General features: G+C 44.9%; 1 protein-coding gene across 1 annotated transcript; it reads right to left on the reverse strand.

Annotated features, from left to right (window-relative positions):
* Positions 1-498: 498 nt before the first annotated feature.
* On the reverse strand, positions 499-23,255 carry spef2 (sperm flagellar 2). The gene is made up of 38 exons (XM_060053483.1): positions 20,045-23,255; positions 19,648-19,750; positions 19,111-19,360; positions 17,829-17,999; positions 17,576-17,716; positions 17,005-17,081; positions 16,704-16,908; positions 15,950-16,138; positions 14,855-15,042; positions 13,959-14,130; positions 13,513-13,735; positions 13,054-13,127; positions 12,760-12,906; positions 12,547-12,650; positions 12,062-12,318; positions 11,612-11,831; positions 11,321-11,475; positions 10,777-10,902; positions 10,215-10,333; positions 9,107-9,234; positions 8,556-8,697; positions 7,941-8,078; positions 7,402-7,645; positions 6,977-7,103; positions 6,762-6,840; positions 6,209-6,271; positions 5,789-5,933; positions 5,467-5,595; positions 5,006-5,144; positions 4,589-4,661; positions 4,090-4,246; positions 3,726-3,832; positions 3,273-3,455; positions 2,776-2,868; positions 2,360-2,530; positions 1,707-1,949; positions 1,218-1,340; positions 499-749 (listed from the first exon to the last, which is right to left on the reverse strand). Exons 1-38 carry the CDS (start codon positions 20,100-20,102, stop codon positions 684-686), a joined length of 5,529 nt encoding a protein of 1,842 aa, XP_059909466.1. The 5' UTR covers positions 20,103-23,255; the 3' UTR covers positions 499-683.
* Positions 23,256-23,447: the final 192 nt, after the last annotated feature.

Below are 23,447 nucleotides of genomic sequence, written 5' to 3' on the forward strand. Positions count from 1 at the left end.
TGAGTACAAGCCTTGAGTAGGAACGTCCAGAATAGGGTTGGCAAGAATTCAGACTGATTAAGACTGTATATTATCAAGGGGGTTCCTAGTATCACGGAACAGCGTGAAGATTAGCAATCATGTTTTATGTTGTCTGTTGTTTTATCGGCCTACACTTAACGGTTATCCGAGTGGGTGGACAGCATGGGCTCCTTGATGGAGGTGATAGGGGAGGGGCTAGGGGCGCCCCGGCAGGTCTGTTGCTGGGAAGTCAGGCTTGACATGTAGGTTAGCCTGGACAATGAGCTCATTGTGGGGCCGGGCCAATGTGCGGCCGTGTCACCGAGGTCGTTAGAGAACGCGAGCGGGGAAAGCCACTGGAGTGGATCCGGGGAAGAAAGGAAGAGTCAGCGGGGTCAAACGCGTCATCGTCCACTGATGTCATTGTTGCGGTTTGAATTCCCATATTGTCATCCCGGTGGCTTGTCGATCGTCTTGGGAAATAATGAGGCTGCCCAGTGGATGTATGGCTGCGAATTTATTGAATCAATAGCAAACATCACTTTAAGCATAGATGGGAATTTGTACAAATCACTGTATTGAAGTTCTATAGCTTGCAAATGGATTATACTTTTTGTCTAAATAGGAAACAAGAATAGATATTTCTGAAACAAGAATGCATGAAACAAAGAAATGCCTCATATTCAGGAGGCTGGGGAGAGTTGGGGCTCCGATTCACTCTCCTGGCCTTTCAGCACGCCATGAATATCCTAGGAGAGAATAAAAAACAACACCGATTATTATTCCTAAACTATTATTTTGTGCACGATTATACTGTTCTTGACTTAAATAAACAAAACAAAACATTACATCTTGCCCTGGTATCATGGCAAACATAGTCAATGTTAATTAACAGTCAATTTACTATGAGCTGATAGCAAGTGGCTACAACCAGTCAACTTACTATAGGCTGGTAGTGTGGCTAGTGAACTTACTATGAGCTAGTATTATGTGGCTACTGAACTTACTATGAGCTGTTAGCATGTGGCTATAATCAGTCAACTTATGATGAGCTGGTAGCATGTGGCTACAACCAGTCAACTTACTATGAGCTGGTAGCATGTGGCTAGTCTGCTTACTCTGAGCTGGCAGCGAGTGGCTAGTGAACTTACTATGAGCTGGTGGCATGTGGCTAGTGAACTTACTCTGAGCTGGTCGCGAGTGGCGAGTGAACTTACTATGAGCTGGTAGCGATTGGATCCCTCCATGAGCTCCTGGACTACAGGATGCTGGCAGAGGACTGAGAAGGGGACATGTTCCTGCGGTCCGTAGCCAAGCTCTCCAAATACACGCTGCAAGTCCTGTCGGCCGGCACAAATAACAACCACAACCCCATGAAGATGAGGCTCCATGCATTAGAAGGCTAGAGATCATCCTTAAACAGCCTTATCAGAATATATAAACGTAGAAGAAGGATCGGTCAAGTCCTTCAAATATTAAACCAAAAGGGGGAGAAACTAGAACTCCATGAATTTCTTTAACCCTAGCCCTGAAGGTAGTATTTATTATATTTAAAGTTGAATAGAAATGAGCTAACATCCTCAGGATAGTCTCTTTCCATGTGATGACATGTGATGACAGGTGATTGCATGTGAAGACATGTTGGCGGGCGTGGACCTTCGCGGACACGATGAATCCACCTTGAGACGGGCCGCCCCGTGTGTTACCTCAGTGAGCTCCTCTGGGGTTTTGCCGGGGGCGCGTGCCGACTTATGGACGTCTCTGTGACACAGAACGGCAAGGAGGGCGTCGACGGGCACCCCCTGCTCGACCCCGTCGCAACCGCTGGACCCCCTGGGAACCACCTCTTCCTCCGCCTCCTCGACCTCTTCCTCCGCCTCCTCCACCTCTGGCTCCGCCTGCTGTCCCGGGCTCCCTGGCTCTCGAGTCTCGTTGATGTTGGGCATCGACTGCATGCAACAACACACACAACACCCACAGACATATGATCAGATGTACTTCATTAGTCCCTGACCAGAAATGAGGGTGGCACAGTAGAAAGTACAGAAGGGTAATTCGGAATTTAAAAAAGATAAAATCAAACTAAGAATACAACAGATATTCAGAAATTCCACATTAACCCTTCCCTATGAGAATGTATGTGAAGCTGACGGATACACAGAGAGACACTTGGCCATCATGTCGGTTCCAGCCTCACCACCACAGCCCCCCCACCCAACCCTCTCCTATCAATACCAAAGTACCAAAATACCACAGTACTGTCCCTGACAAAGTACACATGATATGAGAGCCACTATCACCCACTCGGTCTGCCGCTGTTACCCTCTTTCTTTACCCGTAACCCGACGCCCGGGCCCACCTTGACGTAGCGACAGGCAGCAGGGTGCCTGAGTGTCCTGCCCAGAGCCAGGCTGAGGGCCCGGACCACGCCCTGGCCGGGCTCAGGGTGGGCCGCCAGGTAGCCCAGCATCCGTGCGTAGTCCAGGCGTGGGGGACTGGAGGAGTGGTCCGCAAACATCTGGAAGAACAGCTGAAGAGGCGCACAGAGATTAACGACTAGTTCATCGGCCGGGAGTCAAAACCACTAGGCTCTTGCTACTCATCATCATCATCATCATCATCATCATCATCATCATCATCATCATGATATTATCATTATAAGTATGAATGTTCATATGTACCTATGAATATATTCTTACACTAACGTGTTTGGAGACAAATGCTACTTCTACCAGTCAACCTGCTGGTCAGGGTTGGTGTACTAAAGGTAATCACCTTGCGTAGGTTGGCCAGGCGGTTGTACGGTAAGGGGTCGGTGGGGTCTTCAGGCACAGGCTGGGCCGTCTCACTTGGGAACCATAGCTCCACCTGGTGGTGGAGGACGCACACACAGTGTGGTGTGTGTGTGTGTGTGTGTGTGTGTGTGTGTGTGTGTGTGTGTGTGTGTGTGTGTGTGTGTGTGTGTGTGTGTGTGTGTGCATGCGATATTAGGTTCAACTGCCTTTGCAAAACCACAGAATAGCCTGATTCATAATTGTCGATACCGGCATGAAAAAACTGGTTTCAGAACATTTTAACTGGAGTGTGTGTTTGAGTGTGAGAGATTGAGTGTGTGTGTGTGTGTGTGTGAGTGTGTGTACGTACGTGCATGCGTGCGTGCGTGTGTGTGTGCCTGTGTGTGTGTGTCTGTGTGTGAGAGAGAGTGAGCTAGTGAGTGTGCAGGCGTGAGTGCGTAGCGTATGCGTATGTGCGTGCGTGTGACCATGAGCGACCTGCAGGTACTGGTCCCGGTCCACAGAGCCCGTGGCCCCGGGGTCGGCGGTGCGGAAGCCCTGCAGCAGCAGCAGCAGCTGGGCCAGGCTGGGCAGTGGCCAGGGGAGGGCAGCACTGAGCAGGAACCGGCGCCAGTCCACCAGCCCCGACTCCAGCGTGAGGAGACAGACCACCTCCGTCACCTGAGGGGAGGAGGAGGAGAGGGGAGAAGAGGGGAGGAGGAGGAGAGGGGAGGGGAGGAGAGGGGAGGAGGAGCGGAGTTGATCGGAGAAGGTGAGGGGATAGAGGAAAAGTGGAGAAAGGGGTTCAATTATGGGGAGGAAGATATTCGAAAGTATGATTTGATTTGAGAAATAATTAAATAATTTGACATGGGAAAGTTAAAGTAATAATTCTAATGTTAGAAGGAGTCTTTATCCAGCCCCTGGAAGTAGGTGTTATGAAAGGCCAACCTGTGCATCAGACATAGAGCTCCATGGCTCAGGCAGGACGTCCCAGCCCACCCTCAGAGAGATGAGATCCTGGAGGACACTGGTGAACTCAGCGCAGGACAAGAGGCCTGCCAAGGATTGGGTAAGAAGGGCAATGGTCATTTCTCACAGTTTCCGCACACACAAAGACAAACACAGCTCAGAAATGTTCAAACCCTGTCAATCATCGTCTTTGGTTTTCCCTAAACCATGTATCAGAGCAGGATATTCATGCTTCACACTTCATTGCAAAGGCGTACAAGGCGTTGTGTGTGTGTGTGTGTGTGTGTGTGTGTGTGTGTGTGTGTGTGTGTGTGTGTCTGTGTGTGTGTGTGTGTGTGTGTACCTGAGGGAGCCACAGTGTAGAGCTGTGTGCTGACGAACTCTAGCTGAGCCACACTCAGTGTGGGGTGGGGGGGTCTCTCCAGAGGGGGTGGGCGGGGCGGGGGGGGCTGGCTGGCCACCATGCGCAGGTCTCCGTTCAGATAGAAGTCGTTTGAATCCTGCAGGGAGGATTCCTTTAACCCAGGATGGAACCTAAACGACCCCTGGTTCACCACCAGGCAGCACCGCTCCAAATGGAGGGCACACCCTGGTCTATGATAGATACTAGAACCGCCTACCGGCCTACCCAGTGGACCGTACCAACTGGTGGGCTGATCTGTCTATCATACGTCTTGGTGGACAGACACTTTCACATGCGACGTCACTATTGGGTCGATTTTTTAAATGGCTTTGTATTGGCGGACCAACATCACATAGAGTGGAAAAATAGGGCCGCTTTAAAGACACTGTTCATGTACAGCAGGACATAATGTTTATAACCCTAGTGACAGATGACACACCAGAACCAATTCACTGTGGAGAAGGGAGCCCATCTCGATGTGGTAGCGCACCACTTCTGCTAGCCCGTCAACGCTGGAGGGAGAAAGAGAAGGGAATGAGATTAAATATGATATCTCCGTGCATGCACTGACTGAGTTGATGGTACGTTCCATTTTTGTATACGATTTCATGAAGTAAAAAACCTTTGTTTGCCATGGTAACGGCTCAAGTCTCCAAACAGCTCAGTAACTTCAAATGAGGATTGGGTGAACACAATTGAAAACGTTGGAGAGTCGTTTCCCCCGCTACACACAAGTCATCATTCATAGTATGTGATTCACTTTCAGAGTTACAAATAATTCCCCTTTTATTTTTTTTAACCCAAACCATCAAGCCTAGCCTGCAGGAGGTGAATGGGAACGTGTACTGAACGCTACCTGTTCATCTGTGAGAGGTAGTGTGCCGCTAGCCACTGGTCCATGCAGCTGAAGGTCTCTTCGGCTTTCCTCTGAAGGGAGCAGACACTCAGGAGAGCACAGCCTCTCACCAGACCTATACGGGTCTTAACCAGTTGCACTGCAGCGCACGCACAGGCAGAGACACACACGCACATGTGCACGCTCAACACAAACGTTTAAGACAACTCTACATGCTGTTACGACCACAATGACTTGCATAAGTGTGTGTGTGTGTGTGTGCGGCGTGCGTTTGTGCACGTGTGTGTGTGTGCAGCGTGCAAGAGTACGTGTGTGTGTGAGTGCGTTTGTGGGTGTGTGTGTGTGTGTGTGTGTGTGTGTGTGTGTGTGTGTGTGTGTGTGTGTGTGTGTTTGAGAGTGGTTGAATGTGTGTGCGCGTGCGTGATTGTGTGTGTGTGTGCTCGTGTATCTTTGTTCATTACCCTCGTGGCCGAGTGCAGCTGTGAGCTCTTTGTGCATCTTGGCGCGTAGTTTTCTCAGGTGAATCTCCTCTGAGCTCTCCTTCATTGGGGGACTGGGGATGGACTCCGGGGGAGGGGTGGGAGGGGGCTCTGGGGAGGGGGACAGAACAACAGGATAGAACACCAGCATCATCATCAGGTGCAGGTTATACCACGGGGAAGCTGTGCCTGGTCGTGTGTTTCATTCTGAGACTGTTGCTACTGTACAATATATATATTGTACAGAGAGAGAGAGAGAGAGAGAGAGAGACCTTCCGTTCTCCCTAACTGGAGAAAAACGAACCTTTCTTCTTGGCCGATGTCTTCTTCCCCTTATCCTTGGCCGTGCCTTTGGCGGGGGCCTGGGACACCTTGTTCCTCTCCTCCTCCAGCCCCTCCTTGACCACCTCCACCTTCTTCTGCTGGAGCTCCCCGGACGCCTGATCACACTGGAGCATAACACACACTGATGAGGAGGCCAAAACAGCCGCACCCCTGGACTGCCCCAGATAAGCTCACATTCAGGCATGCACACATTCAAACGTCATGCAACAACAAAATCACATACACTCACACACACCAAACGCACACACACACACACACACACACACACATACACAGAGACACACACGCACACACACACACACACACACACACACACACACACACACACACACACACACGCACACGCACACGCACACGCACGGACACACACAGAAATTACCAGGTTCTTGATAGCATCGAGTGCCTGTTTATACACATCAGAGATATGTTTTCCATGTGAGTTCTAAAGGAGAGAAAGAGTGGAGGGAGAGAGGCTTTAGTTTCTGTAACTACAACGTGGCATGTTTCTGACTGTCCAACACATAGTCATGCTTTCTGTTTGCCCACAACCTTAATATTGTGTAGTTTAGTTTTGGTCCTGCATTTTCTATGTCATGTTACCTATGTCAATAACTCTATTGCACTCATCTGTGTCTCTGTATCAAATCAGCATGTTCTGTGTCTTCTGTCTGTACCATTGTCGGGACACTCAATGTATAGATTTGTCTGTTTTATTAGCCTACTTATTTCTGCCTGCTTTTTGTGTGTTCCTGTCTCATTTAAAGTGTATTCTTTTGCTTAATTCTATCCAAGCACTCAAATAACAGGCTAATTTAGAGTTAGATAATTAGCATTAGTAAAATTGATCAAATCTGTATATCATCATGATTTTTTAAATAAAATAATCTGGACGAAACAGTGATCCACCACACTCCAAAGTAAGGCGGCCTCACCTTGTCACGCGCTCCCTTTTGCAGGTCCCCATCAACACTTGGCTCTGGAGCAACAGCACTTCTGTCAAGGAGGGGAATACTGGCAGAGACAAGAGGGTCTGGGATCAGTAACAGACAGAGAGGCCGCACTCACTGGCAGCCAGTGACTAGAATCCAATGTCATGGGACAATTATAGCTGCTAAAACTGCTGTTGTATGTGGCAATGTGTCCTTACACTTGTGGTTTCCTCTGCAACACAGTATCCTCCTCTGTTTCACTGGCTCCCTGGGCTGCTTGGTCAGTGCTGAAGGGGGAGAATATGGCGTCACAATATACAGCACACATGTTTTCATCATGTGGAACTACACGGGGTAATGCTTGTGTTTATAAGACACATCGAGGAGGTTTTGCGGATGCAGACCTGTTCTGATTGCACAGAATATGTTCAACATTGTATTTCTATGGTGTTATAAATTTTAGCACTCATTTTTAAACATAATTTGAACTAAATAAAAGAAGAGCATCCAATACTACTTTTACAACATATTTTATAAATAAAAGAGATCCTAGGAAGGCTTGATTTGCAACCAAACGTTAAATTACTATAACACAATTACAGGCATGATGTACAGGAGCACTCAAGGTGCCCCGTGTCTATTTATCCCCTCAGCCTCCCCATGGAGAAGGGGTCTTGGCGGGTCCCCGGTGCAGCCTGGTCACACAGGCCCTGAGGGGGTGCTTGCCTGTCTCCCTGCACGGGGGCTGTGTCCCGGTAGTCTGCGGCGTCCACCAGGGGGAGACAGGTGAAGTGAGTCGGCGGGAACGGCGGAGTCCCCTGTCTGCACATGCCCAGGTAGTAGTCCCGCAGAACGCTCAGTGTGTCCTGGAAGCGGTCTAACTCCACCTGTGTGACGACGCCACCAGTGAAGAAAACATTGCAGAAATAGTAGAGGCTACAAGATAGAGAACATTTCAAAGAATATACAGGTATTCCAAGGCAGCATGGTGAAGCTGGAATTAAATTGTTATGACATACGATGTATAATTATCTATATAAATATCTATATAGAAATATATATGGCCTTGTCGTAACAATTTCATTGTCCAGAATGAACCTGTGTTATACTTTGCACTTTATAATAAAAAGACACTACTTGTTGTTGTGAATGAGATATGATGAATTTCATCATTAGAGAGACCTGGATGAGTGTAGTGAAGTGATTAATGAAGAAAGCCTTGTGGTCCTCCAGCCAGCCGTTCTCTACTAGACTGTTCTTCTCCTGGCTGTCCTCCTCTCTCCGCTTGTCACTCATGTCCCACAGACGCTCTCGCAGGTCCTGCACAAGGTTATAGGGGTGGGCAAAACAAAGAGCGTTATTCGCTTACGACATACTTGTATCTTCAGGTTGACAAAAATATGTACTCCAGAAACAAGGTCTTATTGGAAACATATTAATGGTACCGTCCTGCAGAGGGTGCTGTAGTGGATTCAAATAGTTGATAAAATGTCCTAAAATGTATTAAATCCCACAAAAATAGTATTCTCTACCTGCTTACTTCCTCTCCTGGACTGTATTCTACTGTGGCTACTTTCGTCCCGCACTGGACTGTATTCTACTGTGGCTACTTACGTCCTGTACTGGACTGTATTCTACTGTGGCTACTTACGTCCTCTACTGGACTGTATTCTACTGTGCACTTATGTCCTCTACTGGACTGTATTCTACTGTGGCTACTTATGTCCTCTACTGGACTGTATTCTACTGTGGCTACTTACGTCCTCTACTGGACTGTATTCTACTGGGGCTACTTACGTCCAGCCTCTGGTGCAGCTCTGTCTTGGTTTCTGTGTCAGCTCTCATGTCTTCAGGGATGCTGCTGTTGAAGTCCTGCTGCCACTGGCTCACAAACTCCTGGTTCAGCTCCGGCCGACTCAGGTAGTGCTTGTACTCCTCTCTACAGACCAAAACCAGTGGAGAGAATATATTAAGACAAATCCTACTCCGTATTGTTATGAGTAATGTTTTAGTTCTATATCATAGACACACCTCAGTTCAGGGCATCAACTAGGTTGTCATTAGGGCATAGCAAAAAGGGATCTATGGATAATGGTCATAAATTTGATTGTATAACTGTCTTAATTTCAGGCAAGGTAATTACTTGGGTTGCAGCTTAAAAATAAAGACAATTGCTTTTTCATTTTTATTATTGTGAGGAAGGCCTTTCAGTCATTCCATTCTCATTAGCTTTGGCGCTAATGTGTATTTCACAGGCAATCAAAAAGTGTCACCGGAGTCCTGCCCGTAGCATATTGGAGCAGCGTGGCTACTCCTAGATAGACATCCACACAAACACAAACAAGCACCTGATGTTGAACAGGTGACGGATGATGATGTTTCGTTCGATGCGCAGGTTCTGCATCACGGCTTTGATGTTCCTCACGTATGACTCACTAATGGACTCCCAGTAGGAGAGCAGGGCCCCTGGGACCTCCTGGGGTTAGGGAGAGACCGAGAGGAGACACGGGAGGGAGGGGGGAGAGAGAGAGAGAGAGAGAGAGAGAGAGAGAGAGAGAGAGAGAGAGAGAGAGAGAGAGAGAGAGAGAGAGAGAGAGAGAGAGAGAGAGAGAGAGAGGCGTCACAGGGAGGAAGAAGTGTGAGGAAACGGCCGGGTTAGGAGTAATGACATGAGAAGATGCACATATGCACATACATGAGCATATGTTGGAAAGCTTTTGTTTGTGAGGCAGTTGATTTGATGGCTGTGAGGGAAGATGAGCTGAAAAGGTTCAGGGTGCAGGATGCAATGGCTTAGCTGACTCCTAACGCTTCAATGGCACATCTTCAATTGATGCACTCAGTGCCTTCAGTAATTTCATATATATCCTCTAATCTTATATGTATTAATATAGTTCATCTTCCAGTAGTATATATTTTGAGTAGTACTTTCCTCCTATAGCACATCTTCCATCAATATATCTTCCAGTATTAAATGTTCAGGTAATATCAATTATAATAGTAGATGTCCAGGAATATATCTTCAAGCATTATGTTCTCGTAATATATCTTCTTATCGTACATCTCAAGTAATAAATCTTCCATTATTAAATGTTCTAGTAATATATATTTTAACAGTGGATGTTACGGAATACATCTTTCAGCAGTAAATGTTCTAGTAATATATCTTCTTATAGTACATCTTCCAGTAATAAATCTCCCAATAGTATATTTTCGTGGCCTCCGATAGTGGCCTCCGATTCCCCCATTAATCTTTCTGTGTCTATCGTCTTAACGTTTCCCTCAGTTTACCTGCTTTTCCATCATGTGTGTTTCCCTCGCTGGTTCCAAGCATTTAAATACCTGTGACCCACATGACCTACGAGCCTTCCCGCCTGCCTACGTGGGTCTCTCTAGCCCTTGCCTGTTTCCCTCTGAATTGAGCCTCTGCCATCGAGGCCTATCAGGGGGTCCTACCACAGGCAGGGCTTCGTCCACGTAGATCCAGCGGGCCGAGCCGGGGCGAGGGGGGTCCCCGTCCAGCGCGCTGCCTAGCTCTCTGTCCGCTCCGCACAGGGAGGCTGCTCTGGTCCGCCCTGTGGATCGGTCAGAAGGAGACAAAGGTTAGGACACTACGTGAATTCAATTCATTTTTTCACCGCTACATCTCTACTATTATGAATGTCTATACAAATATATATTTTAGGTGGATTTTTTGCCATCCGTTTACAATCCATTCCATTGTATAATGATACTGGGTACTGTCTGTGGAATTGCTAAGTATGTATTTCTATCTTTACTGTGGTTTATAACTTTAAATTATTCTTCAATTAACATTTATTTAATAGATTAATAGATAGACATTTTTTCATTGAACAGGGACATTTTCAATCAAAAACGACAATATGAGAGAAATCCATTATTTGTACATTATACACATCCACATAAACCAGACGTCCCCTGGAGTTATTTATACAATTAATTATGTACTGCGCAACTGGAATGCTCGCACACACATGTGGTCCAGTGGCTGCCCCACCTCTTGGAGACTTTGCGCTGGACCTAGGTCTGATAATGCAGGCGGACCCCGGGCGCTCCAGTTTGGGGTCCTGATATGGGGCTGTCCCTGGGGGGTTGGACCCTGGAGTTTCACCCATGTCAAGCACTAGCTCAACAAAAGAGGGGGTGCCAAGCGGAATGAAGTATATAAGACATGAGAATGGTTACTGTTAAGACTTTCACCGATCAAATCTTCTCACATTCATCCCACATTTGTTATGTGTTCTACTGGAGGAAACTCAATCGCACAAGTGGATGCAGCTTTTCTGATTATTTGTACAGCGGCCAGTCTACACGGTTTTGATTTGAAACCTTAACAGACACTTTTTTACAGTTTATTAGTGCTGGCCGAGTTTGTGTTTGCCAATTACACGCCAACAGATCGAACTCTCAAGCAACCTGATTGGTTGAAACAAACGCTCATCTGCCATCCATATATTAATCTAAAGTCTCACTTTAAGATTAATATTAAACCAATTCATGGCTACTATTTGCCATAAGACATATGTAAGTCAATGCGTTACCTTTTGGTTTGTTCATCACTGCCTGTAGCAATACAGACTCCAAACTGCTAAAGAGTTCCTCCTCGCTCACATTTGCATCCAAACGGACAAGGATGCCTTGATTTCCACTGTACCACTTCTCTAGTTTGGACCAATTCTCCTGGAAGGCAGCAATGCTGCAGGTGACGGGAGGGGAGGAGAGGAGAGATGAGATGAGAGGGAAAAGTTGAGCTTGGAGCAGAAACCTTGACCATTCCAGCTCGTGTACACATCCCACATTTAAGTGCTGGTATTTTTCCACCAGTCTCTCACCCATGTTGTATTTGTCGGCCCCCCAGACCCGTGTCTGTACATCCATCCAGAGCAGGGGCTGTCCCACCAGGGTCAGGGTGACCATCCGGGGGGGCAGTGGGAGCAGCTCCAAGGCTTCTGCTCTCTACATGTTCCTCTTTGATCGTCAGGGATGCATATCTCACCGTAGGATACGGGGCATTCACCTCTGCACTGCACAAAACCCTCTCCCCTCTTCCTCCTGATATACATGAAGAAGAACACACCAATCATATCAATATCAAGTGGGTCAAGTGGGTCACACACACACACACACACACACACACACACACACACACACACACACACACACACACACACACACACACACACACACACACACACACACACACACACACACACACACACACACACACACACAAACACACACACACACACACACACACACACACACACTATAGCATGACCTACGGCTTTGACGGACAGCACGATTGAGGAGGACGCTTTCGGGTGTGTCCAGCAGCAGAACCAGGTCCAGCACGGGAAGCTTTTTGGCTGCGATTGGCTCGAGCGCCTGGGGGGCCTTTTGTTTGTTTGAGCCCCGGCGAGGAGGTTTCTTTTCAATGGGCACCGAGGTACTCCCCCCCAGGGCCAGTTCCAGCATCCGGGCCTGAGCCACATTCACCGGGAAGCCATCCAGGACCCACCCGGAAGTGTCTGGGACCAGCCTTAAGGGAACACACAGAACACAAGGAGGACAGAAGATAAACGGAGATGAGAGCGACCTGCAAAGGGGCGTGCTTAGAGGCTAACAATGTAAAAGAAGGGAAGCCCTGGTGTCATGGACATTTATGCGTTAACACGCACCATGATCCATTACAACAGGGTTTTACCGACTGATCATCAAAATGCACATGTGTCAGTTCTATGAGTCCATGAGTCATCGACTCATCTACCTGATCGTCTCCACTATGATGTTCACCAGCAGCTCATCAGGGATTGCTTTCCCTGTCCTCAGCACCTGGTCTATGACTGCTCCACGCTGCGCCCTCGCTGACGGCTGGCATGGATCAGATACAGTACGATGTTATATTGTATTACATCCTACATTATACCATACATCCATATGACGCATTAGCACATTTGTGTAGTAGACACACTGAACTCACCTCCCTCTTGGGAATTTCTTGCTGTTGGTCGAGTGCTGAAAGAGAATTAGATTCCTTGGTTTCTCGGGATGTGAAGGACCGGCCCTCTCCCTCAGGAAACTCATCCTCACCGTCTCTAACAGTAGGAATCTCCCCGCCATCAGAAACCTGGACACAAGTTACCACTGATGAACTGTTACCTCTTCTTTACACAAAAGGTGCTTTATTAATCACACGTGGGCAACGGAAATTTACAAATGTATAGACAAATATATCACTTGCTATGCAAAAACATTCTACTAACTATACACTAACCTTTTCTCCACTCTGGTAGGCAGCCAGGGTCTCTTGGATGAGTGTGTCAGGTGATATGATATGGATACCATGTGCTGTGGACACACAGACACACATTTACATATCGCATGAACATAGATACTGTACACTTGTTCTCTGCATACACCCACACACACACACACACACACACACACACACACACACACACACACACACACACACACACACACACACACACACACACACACACACACACACACACACACACACACATATTTACATATTGCATGACCATAGATACTATACATTTGTTTTCTGTATACACACAAACACACACACACACACACCCACACACACACACATACACACACACATACACACACATATACAACCCCCCCCCACACACACACACACACACACACACACACACACATACATGCAGGCAAGCAGGCAGGCGGATAGAAGGATGGATGGATGTACCTTGGGCCAGCTGAGCCAGGCAGGTGGTCTTCCCTGAGCAGGGCTGGCCCAGGACACAGGCCTTGAGCGTGAACTGAGGGAAGAGTGGGGGAGGCGTGGCAGGACGGGGCTCATTGACCATGTTCGTCAGCCTCAGGACTACATGGTCCAGGATGTTGTTGCTGCCTAGATGGCGCTTAGCCTCCCCTGCCTCCTCCGGCCACGCCCACTCACCCTCCATGTTCTAGCAAACGAAGCAGAGAAGTTGGAGAGGGTCAGGGAACCATTGATACGACAAGGGAACATTGCAGAAATGCATTTTGTTTGTACTGGCAGTTTTGGAGACAGACGTAGCGACTCCCTCCACGCAAGTTTTATAGCTTTCTGTGTCTTTAGTCTCCAGAAATGCGAATCCGATTGCTCATATCAAAGGAACCAATGCACGGCGGATGCCACCTCTCACTCACTGTGTACTCCTGGTAGTCTTGGTTGTTGAGGAGCTCCTCTTTCTGCCGCTCTACGGGGTCTAGCGGGGCAGAAAGGGGGCCAGGTTCTGAGTCTCCTGGCACAGGGTCATACAGGGGCAATCCAAGCAACAGCAGCTCCTTCCACTCCCTCATCATCTTGACCGGGATCAGCCTGATGGCAGTGTGAGCAGGGGGGGAAACAATATATTAAATATTTTGGATTTAATCGCTCATTCAACAGCTGCACTTTAGCACTTGAAAAGGGTATACCTTGGCACTTGTTTTATAAAGCTATTAATACCATATATTGGTAATGGGAGGTTTTCTCGCCACTGACAACCGTATTTCTCAGAAACCCAAGAGTTCAACTATTTTATAAAATGTTATCTGTGAATCACTAATCCATTTGTGTTAGTGAAAGGATCAAAAACGTTTTTGTATTGTATAAAAAACGGAGCATAAAGTTTCTGCTACTGTGTCTTAATCTAGATTAAGTCTTAATGTGGGTTTAATAAACGACTGGTGCTGTTTTAATATGCACAAACTGACCAGTTAATCCCATTTGTATGTATTTGCAAGTGAGTTTGTAATAATACAAGTTCATCGCTTGTGTCCAACAGAGTTGAACCACTTAGACAGGAGAAGAAGGAGACAGAATTTAGAGCTCTCCTATTTTTATTTCACACAAGTACAATTACGATACCAATGATTTAAATCAATTTACAGTTTACATTCTTTGTATCATTTCAAGTGGAGAAGTCATGATATTTTATTCAAATGCTTCCGATACTGTCAATACAGAAAGATATAGAGAAAGAAAGATAGACCAAATTAATCTTTAAGAATTTGTGGGTGACAGTTACAGAAACACAGATAAGAGATTGTGTGTGACGTACTTCCCGGTAAGTAGACGGTATTCGCCAACCTTGGTAGCCAAATCCTCTATCTGATCCAGGACTTCCCGGCAGAGATTAGAGTGTTTCTTGTGCCTGTGCTGGGCTCGCTCGGCTGCCATCCTGTTATGTAGCTCCACCTGCCTGCTGACCTCATCAGCTTCGTCCAGTTGGGCCTGCTGAGCCAAAGTCTATATATACGAGGCCTCACAATGAATGGGACAACCACCGCAGCTTTGATGTTCCCACACTACAAAGTTTTTTCTTTATACAGTGTTATCATTTTTTCTCATATTTCATGTTACCACAATGCCGAGTGGGTCAAAGTGTTTTTCTTCAGTGTTTCTGGGAAACGCAATGAAAAAGGCAGAATCTACGATGTGTGTCTAGATTTGAAAGTTTTGAGTTTTCTGGTGCACTGGGACCAATATTCATCTCATACTTCCCCCAACATTACTTCAATAATACCACATCATCATGTCTATTAAATATTAATACTATATTAACTTGAGAACATTAGAAATACCCATTTTCCCTACCAAACAATACAATCTCTGCGTGCATGGTAAGTAAGTGTTTAATAATTACAGATTAACACATCAATACATAAGGTACTGTCTATATGTAATGTATTGATTGCGTTGCTAAACACAGACAATAGAGAATACAACGGTTCTACAACATGTAGCGACATATACAATTTCACCTTCATCTGTTAGCCTCAGGATAGTGATGCTACTACAGCTTCCTACCTTTTCTCTACCTCTCTGCCCTCTCTGGATTCTGCAAAACGTTGGGATTCTAAGCACCTTATCACCCATCCTTCTATGTTCAACTCATATAGCATACTAGCCCTCTATCTCATCCCCTCAAACTCGTTTCCCTGGCCACTGCCTCTCTCGGTCCAGATGACTAAAGTGTCTCTGACTGGAGTCCATCTTCCCCTGTTCTTGAAGATTTCAAGAACCCCCGATAACTGCTGAAGAGGGTCTCCTTCTCTACTGGGACATTAACTAGGCCCTGATGCAACTGCTGTGGCTACTACTAGAAAAGCAGAGTGCTGTGCGCCTCCTGCTTGTTTTTCTTCTTCTATCTCACCGCCTCCCTCTCCAGGGCCTCCAGGAAGTCCCTCTCCCTCTGCTCCTGGTACTGCTGCTCCCGGAAGAGACGGTTCTCCCGCAGCACCTCCTTCTGGGCGCGGACCTGGAGGAGCTGCGCCACCAGCCGCCGCTCCTGCTCCGTCGGCCGCGTCAGCCGGTGCACCAACTGCTCGTCCCGCTGCGCGTCCTGACGGCGGGAGGCAGGGAGGAGGCGGCGGATCGGTGGATTGGTCGTTGCATAACGACGTGATAAGAGTTTCAGGGAATGGGAGAGTTTCATCCATCAGATCTCACACACATAAAAAATATATATGAATAAATATGCACCTGACCACAACACTGTCAGCAATTGAAACTCAGTGGTGAACAGCCAATAGAGTGATCAGATCTTATTTCTGAATAAACCAAAGACTTTCTGAATAAACCAAAGACATTTGATTCTGGCAATAATTTAAGACACATTGGGAAACCTTTGGAAGCGGACGTAGGCACATTCTTCTCTTAGTCAATGCATTACTAATCCTCCATTTACTTATCTACTGGATGCTACCTAAAGTATGCCTGCCATTCCGTACCTGCATTCCTAGTCATCCCTGGAAGGAGGGATCACTCTTCAGTGTTCTCATGATTAGGAGGGTGTCATCAAAGTAAAGTAAAGTACTCTTTTCGTTGCGGCCTGAGAGCTTGGTCAATACAAAACAGGAGCTTGTGTTTAAGGGCTATACAAATGACTTGACCTGATAGGACATCACCTGCTGATTCTCCTGGGCTTTGAGCTGCTCCTGTAGGAACCTGGTGCGGCGCTTCTCCCTCTGCTGGCACGAGGCAGAGTCCTCCGCCAGCCTCTGTCTGATCTTCTGCACGTACTGGCTGTTGGACTGCAGCACCAGCTCGGGCCCGCCCTCCCCGGGGGCCTTCTGACCAATGGCCTTGCGGCTCCCTGTGAGGGTCTTGCCGCTAGAGGTATAAAGAGGATTCATCGTCTGAACAATCACGATACATGTTATTTTATTTGTCAAATCAAACTGCGATTTTGTTTTCGTATTATCTTACCTTGAGAAATAAGAGAAGTCTGAAGTTAGAAATGCCTTTCTGCTTTTTTCAAAGCGGGCGATTTCAGCTGTGACCTGCTACATTAAAGAAAAGATGTTACTTCACTGAACCGTGTCTTGTTAAAGCTGACATATTATACCACCAGGTGTGAGTGTGATTAGCCGTTATAAGCCGTTTTGGAAATCTGCCTCTTCTGACATCACAAGTGGGCATGTCCACCTAGATTTATGCTGGCTAGATCAGTCTACCCATTCGACTGGAGCCAACCTTTCTCATCTTCCGTCATACATCTAGATGGACACGCCCACTTGTGATGTCAGAAGAGGCTGATCTTCAAAACAGCTTGAAACGGCTAATCAAACTCACCCTGTGGTATTATATGTCACCTTTTAGCATTGCATTGGCATATCCTTCCCTGGTGTCAAATGTAAACCAAATTTTAGGTATTTAATTAATAAACTAGAAGATTGAAATATCCTACTTGAAGACCTGAGTATGTTTAGTTTGTTTGAAAAACGTCTAACCATCACCCTGATCTGCCATTGTACGTGAAGACTTAATGCATGCTAACCTGTCTTTGCTGTTCCCTGCGTAGCTGCTGCTGTTGGTGCTGCTTCTGCACCAGTTTGATAGCGGAAGGCTTTGGCACGTGGACGATGGAAGCCTGGATACGAGCCATCAGCTCAGTCTGCCTTCGACGCGACGATCGTAGCTGTGGGGAATCAACACGGGGAGGAAAACCACAACAGTAGGAACAGCTTTGAGTTCCCCATTGCAAAATCAAAACACTAAGTAGTGCGATGATGTATTGTGTTGCCGTTGACCTTTTCCATGTCCTTTAGTCTCATGTCTTCCATGTCCAGGAGTTTCTTTTGCTCCTGGAGAAGCTCAGCCATCTCTGACTTCTCCTTCAGCTGCCGGCCCTGCTCCTCATAGCGCTGGGACAGCTTGTGGACCGTTACCTCTGCATCCCGCTTCCCCACCGGCCCCACACGCTGGGAGTAGAGCAAAATAAATAGATACATACATTCATATAATATTGTTTACAATTTTACATTCGGCAAAATAAATGGTAATGATCTTTGACTCCCAGCCAAAAGGTGCTCAAACGCCAGGGTCAGCGGTGCCTTGCCCCCTGAATGAATCAGAATTCATTAAAAGTGATTCATTAAACATGACTACACAGTAAATAACTATAATATTGCAATATTACTGCGATATTGCAGAACACATAATACTAATACACCAATGTCAAGAGGTAGTGGCATGAGTTGGTTATGTGTTTGTTTAGCATTGACCCGTAGCAAAATAATCCCTACTTTTGTCTTTCCACTTGACTTGATTACAAAGCTATAATCTGTTGCCAAGAGACCCATGACACAAAGACCAAAACACACATAAAAGACACACATGCACAACCCCTGAGGTGACCAGATTTCTGAAAGGAAAACAGGGACAACACAGTAGTTCGACACACCATATATTATTATTATTGTGTTATTATTTATGAAATTAAAAAAGGTGACATTCACATTTTGCCTATTCTCATCATGGTTAATGTAGGAATGTAATTAAAGATTGGAAGAACATGTTGCATGGTTCACTACTATTTGTTTTAAGCTTTTATAAATCAAGAAAAAACAATTTGAAGTAGGCTACTTGAATAGGGAAGCATTGTATATCGTATTGACGGTTGATGGTCAGACCTGTTTATGGATCAAGTCGATAGATAGTCCCCCGAGTTAAGGGTGGTCGCATCGCAGCCTCAGACCAGATTAATTGCCAACTGTCTCAAATTGTTTATTCATGAGAAAAATAGAACCTTTTGCCATTTAAAAATCGATTATTATATTATTTTTAGATTTTAATTTGAGTTCAGATTGGACAGCTCCAGCTGGTCCCCGAGAAACAGGAACTGTTCCTCCCTGGAAAGCGGGGACGTCAGGTCAACCTAACACTCACACCCCCATCCCACCCACCCACCCACTTACACACACACACACACACACACACACACACACACACACACACACACACACACACACACACACACACACACACACACACACACACACACACACACACACACATCCATTCTTCCCTCACATGATCTGAGAAGACGTCGTTCTCTTTTTTGTGCAGGTGGGGGCCCCCAGCAGTGGGCCGCACGGTGTCCATGGGGGTCCTCTTCATCTTCCTGTGCTGCAGCAGGACGTAGAGCTGGTAGAGCAGACGGGTAGCCGCTCCCTGCTTCTCCTGCATCAGAGCCTGGGCTGTGTTCTGGTCAAAGGGGACGCCAAGCAGCTGGAGGGTGGGCTCGATGCGGCTGAAGTTGCCCTCCTTGGAACTGGAGATGCTAGAATTTTTTGGAATAATAATAATAATGGAAATGACAGTATTGACATTCTTTTATTGAATGCTTTTAAAACATACATGATGTTGCACTAGTAAGATACAGTGGATATAAGGGTAACGCTACAGATCTATCCAAATCCATACCCTTTTCCATCTTTGATTAATAAAGTTTAACGTATCTTAATAATTATCTAAATCGGAGAGCTCTGAGATGGAAATCTAACAGTTAACAGCCAAATAAATGTAAGCATTGGCAGTGTAAGGGGACAATTAAAAGAAACAACTTACTTGCTTTTTATGAACGCACTGAAATCATCTTGCAGCTGGTATTTAAAGAGCACTTCTCCAATAAGGTAGCCGGTGGAGAAGTCCTTCGAAAATGTATTTGGCTCTATAAACGCGGCAGGGAATAACCGAGGGAGATATTATGTTGCTTTTTCGTTTGCTTGTAAATATTATAAACAAAATGATATAATCACCGCAGCTTACCACCGATCCACCATGGCACCTATTTAAAACCTATACGACATGTACGTCTGTACATGTCATATATAGGTAATACTAAAATCCTAATGATTGTAGTATTTAGCATTGCAAATTTGAAGCCAAACTGAAGCAAACTACTTTAATACAAATATGTTAATTGTGCTAACGACAAGCTAGATGATGGCGAGTAAACTCTTACCAACTGTTTTTGACAACCGGAGCTCGTTGTTAAGCCATCTGCATAAAATATCCGACATTTTTGGGCGTTGGTATCGAACTCCTTCTGTTTAAACTACATCATACATTTAAGATGTTTCTCCTAATACGACTCCTTTAGGTCCAACTTCCTCCGTGCGGGACCATAAAGTGTGTACAAAACCAGGCGGGTGACGTCCCCGGGGCGTCGTTGCCATAGCGCACGTCAACAAGATGCTCTGGGCGTCCAGAGCCAATAGATAAAAAAAGACGTGTGAAGTGTGTAAGCAATATAATAAACCAATGGTAAGCTTACATTGAATTCACTCTTAACATATAACAGACAATGAGATAGCTTTTTTTTTTTTTTCTCATTAAAAGCAAGAGTAGCATGTTTAGTGTGAAATCCAGTATTTATTTATTGTGACGTAATGGCATAAATGATGCCACAAATGTACGTAACAAAAAAGTTGTCGATTTGGTGTGCAAAAATCATTTTTTATGCACAAAAAAAATCTGATTCGAAGCAATGAAAAGTACTGAAATTTACCATTTACATGGGAAGCCACTATTCTAAGTGATGACGATGCATAATTATTTCAACAACTTTATTACTTTATAACAGGCAGCATTGTGGTATGGATGGTTACAGTTAGTGTTAATTTCAATAAATCTTCGGAAGAAATTAAGAAAAGCATTGCCAGCAATTTAGGCAATCAGTTTAGTGAATACATTTTTCTGTCTTCTCGTTGAACATTAGTAAAAGTAACATGAAGCAAAGCAATAACAATAGCACACTTGTTAAATAGGTGTTTCCACCAATATATAGTACGCCTATACACGTTTATACATGCAAAACATTTAGTTAAAAAAAGATAGGGCTGGACAATTTTTTTTTCAGACGCGTTATTAACATGATATTTCGGAAGTTGATATTGTTTACATTGTGAGCTCTATTGTATTGGCTTGCCCTACATAAACACTTTCCTGTGAAATGAGCTGTGCAAGATAAAGTGTCAAATTTGCACTGCAATTGGATTTAACATCTACAACAGAAAATTTGTTTTCAACATTTGTCCATTGAAGCCTAAATTATATAGGCATTCCATTCTCTATGCGAGAAGGTGCCAAAAATACATGAACTTGGAATATAACAAATATTTAAAAAAGAAAGGAAGGTGCTTTTCGTTGACCAATCAACATAAAAAAAGATGTGTTAACACATAGCATTCATAAAGGACCGTAATCAAAAGTCCTGCATTTATGGCAAAACTTAAAACTAAAATGTATTTTTTTAAACTGACAACTGGCAAATAATGACCAAAATAGACTTTTGCAGGCAAGCATATGTACACAGGTATCATAATCAGCCGTTTTCACAAGCTGAGAGTAACATACATATTTGATAATAATAGTTGTTCACATCACAGTAGATTTATTTAAAGCGCGTCAGTCGCCCCTTGCATCCTCTGAATCAAGCCAGGGCCAAGTCTCCCCACATTTAATAGTGTCTCTACTTAGCTTTACAAAATTATATTCCCAAACTGGACTGTGATTCAGAGTCTAGTTTGGGAATGTAATTATGTAAAGTCAGAGGGTAATCACAGTCTGTGATTACAGATGACCCATAACAATACTCTGTCAACGTTACAGAAAAAAAATCACATGGAACCTCGAAGGTCACATCAGCCGACTCTTGAAAAGACTCTGAATATCCCTAAATGTGTGACTTAAAAGACGACAAATCCATATAATATCTCCATCAACGGAAAGCATTACTGGCTTCTTCCTAATCTATCTAATACTGGCCTTCTCAAATAGATTTGCGTAGTTATTATGGTATTAGAACAATTTAGCATAACTAGGAACCTATCATTACAAACCAACCAATTCAATTGCTTTACATCAGGATGGATCTGGGATAATCTCTGCATATCATTATATTTACAGGTATAGTGATGCATCATTATTTATCCTTTCCTTTACCACTTACATTGCAGCAGATAAAACATAGGATTCCTGAATGGAAGCTCAACATTCAACAAGGCAATTCAATCAGTCCCTCCAGAAAAACGCGATTATGCGATCACATAATTCAACGCATAATCAGCCTAAATCCGCATATTCATGCGGGGGCCGCATTTTTTCAAATATGCCGCACTTTCACTGCATAAATTGCAGATTTCCGCGCAAAATATGCGGGGCTTGCATGATTTCATAATCCCTGCATTTTCGTTGCAAAGAAGTCACATATATCTTTGGAGAAAGTTGAAAAATGTTGCGTTTACTTCACACAGGAGCAGCCATTTCCCCCTGCCATGGGAACGTTATGAAGTGACGTAATTACGCGACGTGAACGTCATCGAAGAGCGGCATTTTCGCAAGTTCCCGCATTTCTTCGCAATTTTTTTTAAAGTTCCCGCACTTTCATCGCATGAAATTGCATACATATGCCGCATATTTCATTGCATTTGTTAAGAAAACATGCAGCATAATCAAGGATTTTTGGCCGCAACAATCACAAAAAAACGCCGCATTTTTCTCGAGGGACTGTTCAATATAGTCCTCTGAAAGACTTGAATTTGGTAAACAGCTTTTAAACAGACATCCATTATCATAAATGTATTAAAAAAAAGGGATGATAACATTGAGATAGAAATGCAAGAAATGCAACCCAATCATATTATGATTTAATTTAGATAATCTCATATAAAGCAAGCAAACAACAAGAATTGTCACACTTTTTGTTTGTTTGTTTGAATGAGTGATATATAGTTCACATATATCCTTCCATTTTTAAAAGCAAACTAAAAACACAGCAATGTTCAACATTTCCCATGGATTCATATCCATTCACCTGGTAGCTTATATCAAGTGTTTTTCTTATTGGCCTGTTTGCCCCCAAATTTTCACACCATAAGAGAAAAGCACCCCTGTAATATCTGTGTGAAAAATAGTCAGAAATTGTGTTCATCTGTATATCGCTCTCATCGCAAAATATCAATCTATTTCTTGTTTGGTGCAGTCAGCAACTTATGCTCCGTGTGAATTATCTTTCCAAATCCGACCACCTGCCAGATGTGCATGGGATGTGCAGATGTGGGTGTATGTGCTCTGGCTAGGGCGTAATGTCAAATGTTCCAGAAGGCGGCTAATCCTCCCACGCATGTTGGCCGATTTCAACATCTTTACATCAACAGGAAATGTCTCATTCTTCTCGAACCGAGAAAGAGTTCCCGTACAACAGCCCAAAATCTTCTTAGAATGGCCCAGCAAAAGTGTCTAGTGTTTTTACTTTTTAAGGTTCGCTGGTTAATTCAGTTATTTTAATTAGTTTAGTGTTATTTTGTTTCGGTTAAGTCACTATTCTTAAGAATTCTTATGAACATTACGTTTACATTCAAGGA

Source organism: Gadus macrocephalus, chromosome 6 (genome assembly GCF_031168955.1).
Source record: "Gadus macrocephalus chromosome 6, ASM3116895v1".
Taxonomy (NCBI): domain Eukaryota; kingdom Metazoa; phylum Chordata; class Actinopteri; order Gadiformes; family Gadidae; genus Gadus; species Gadus macrocephalus.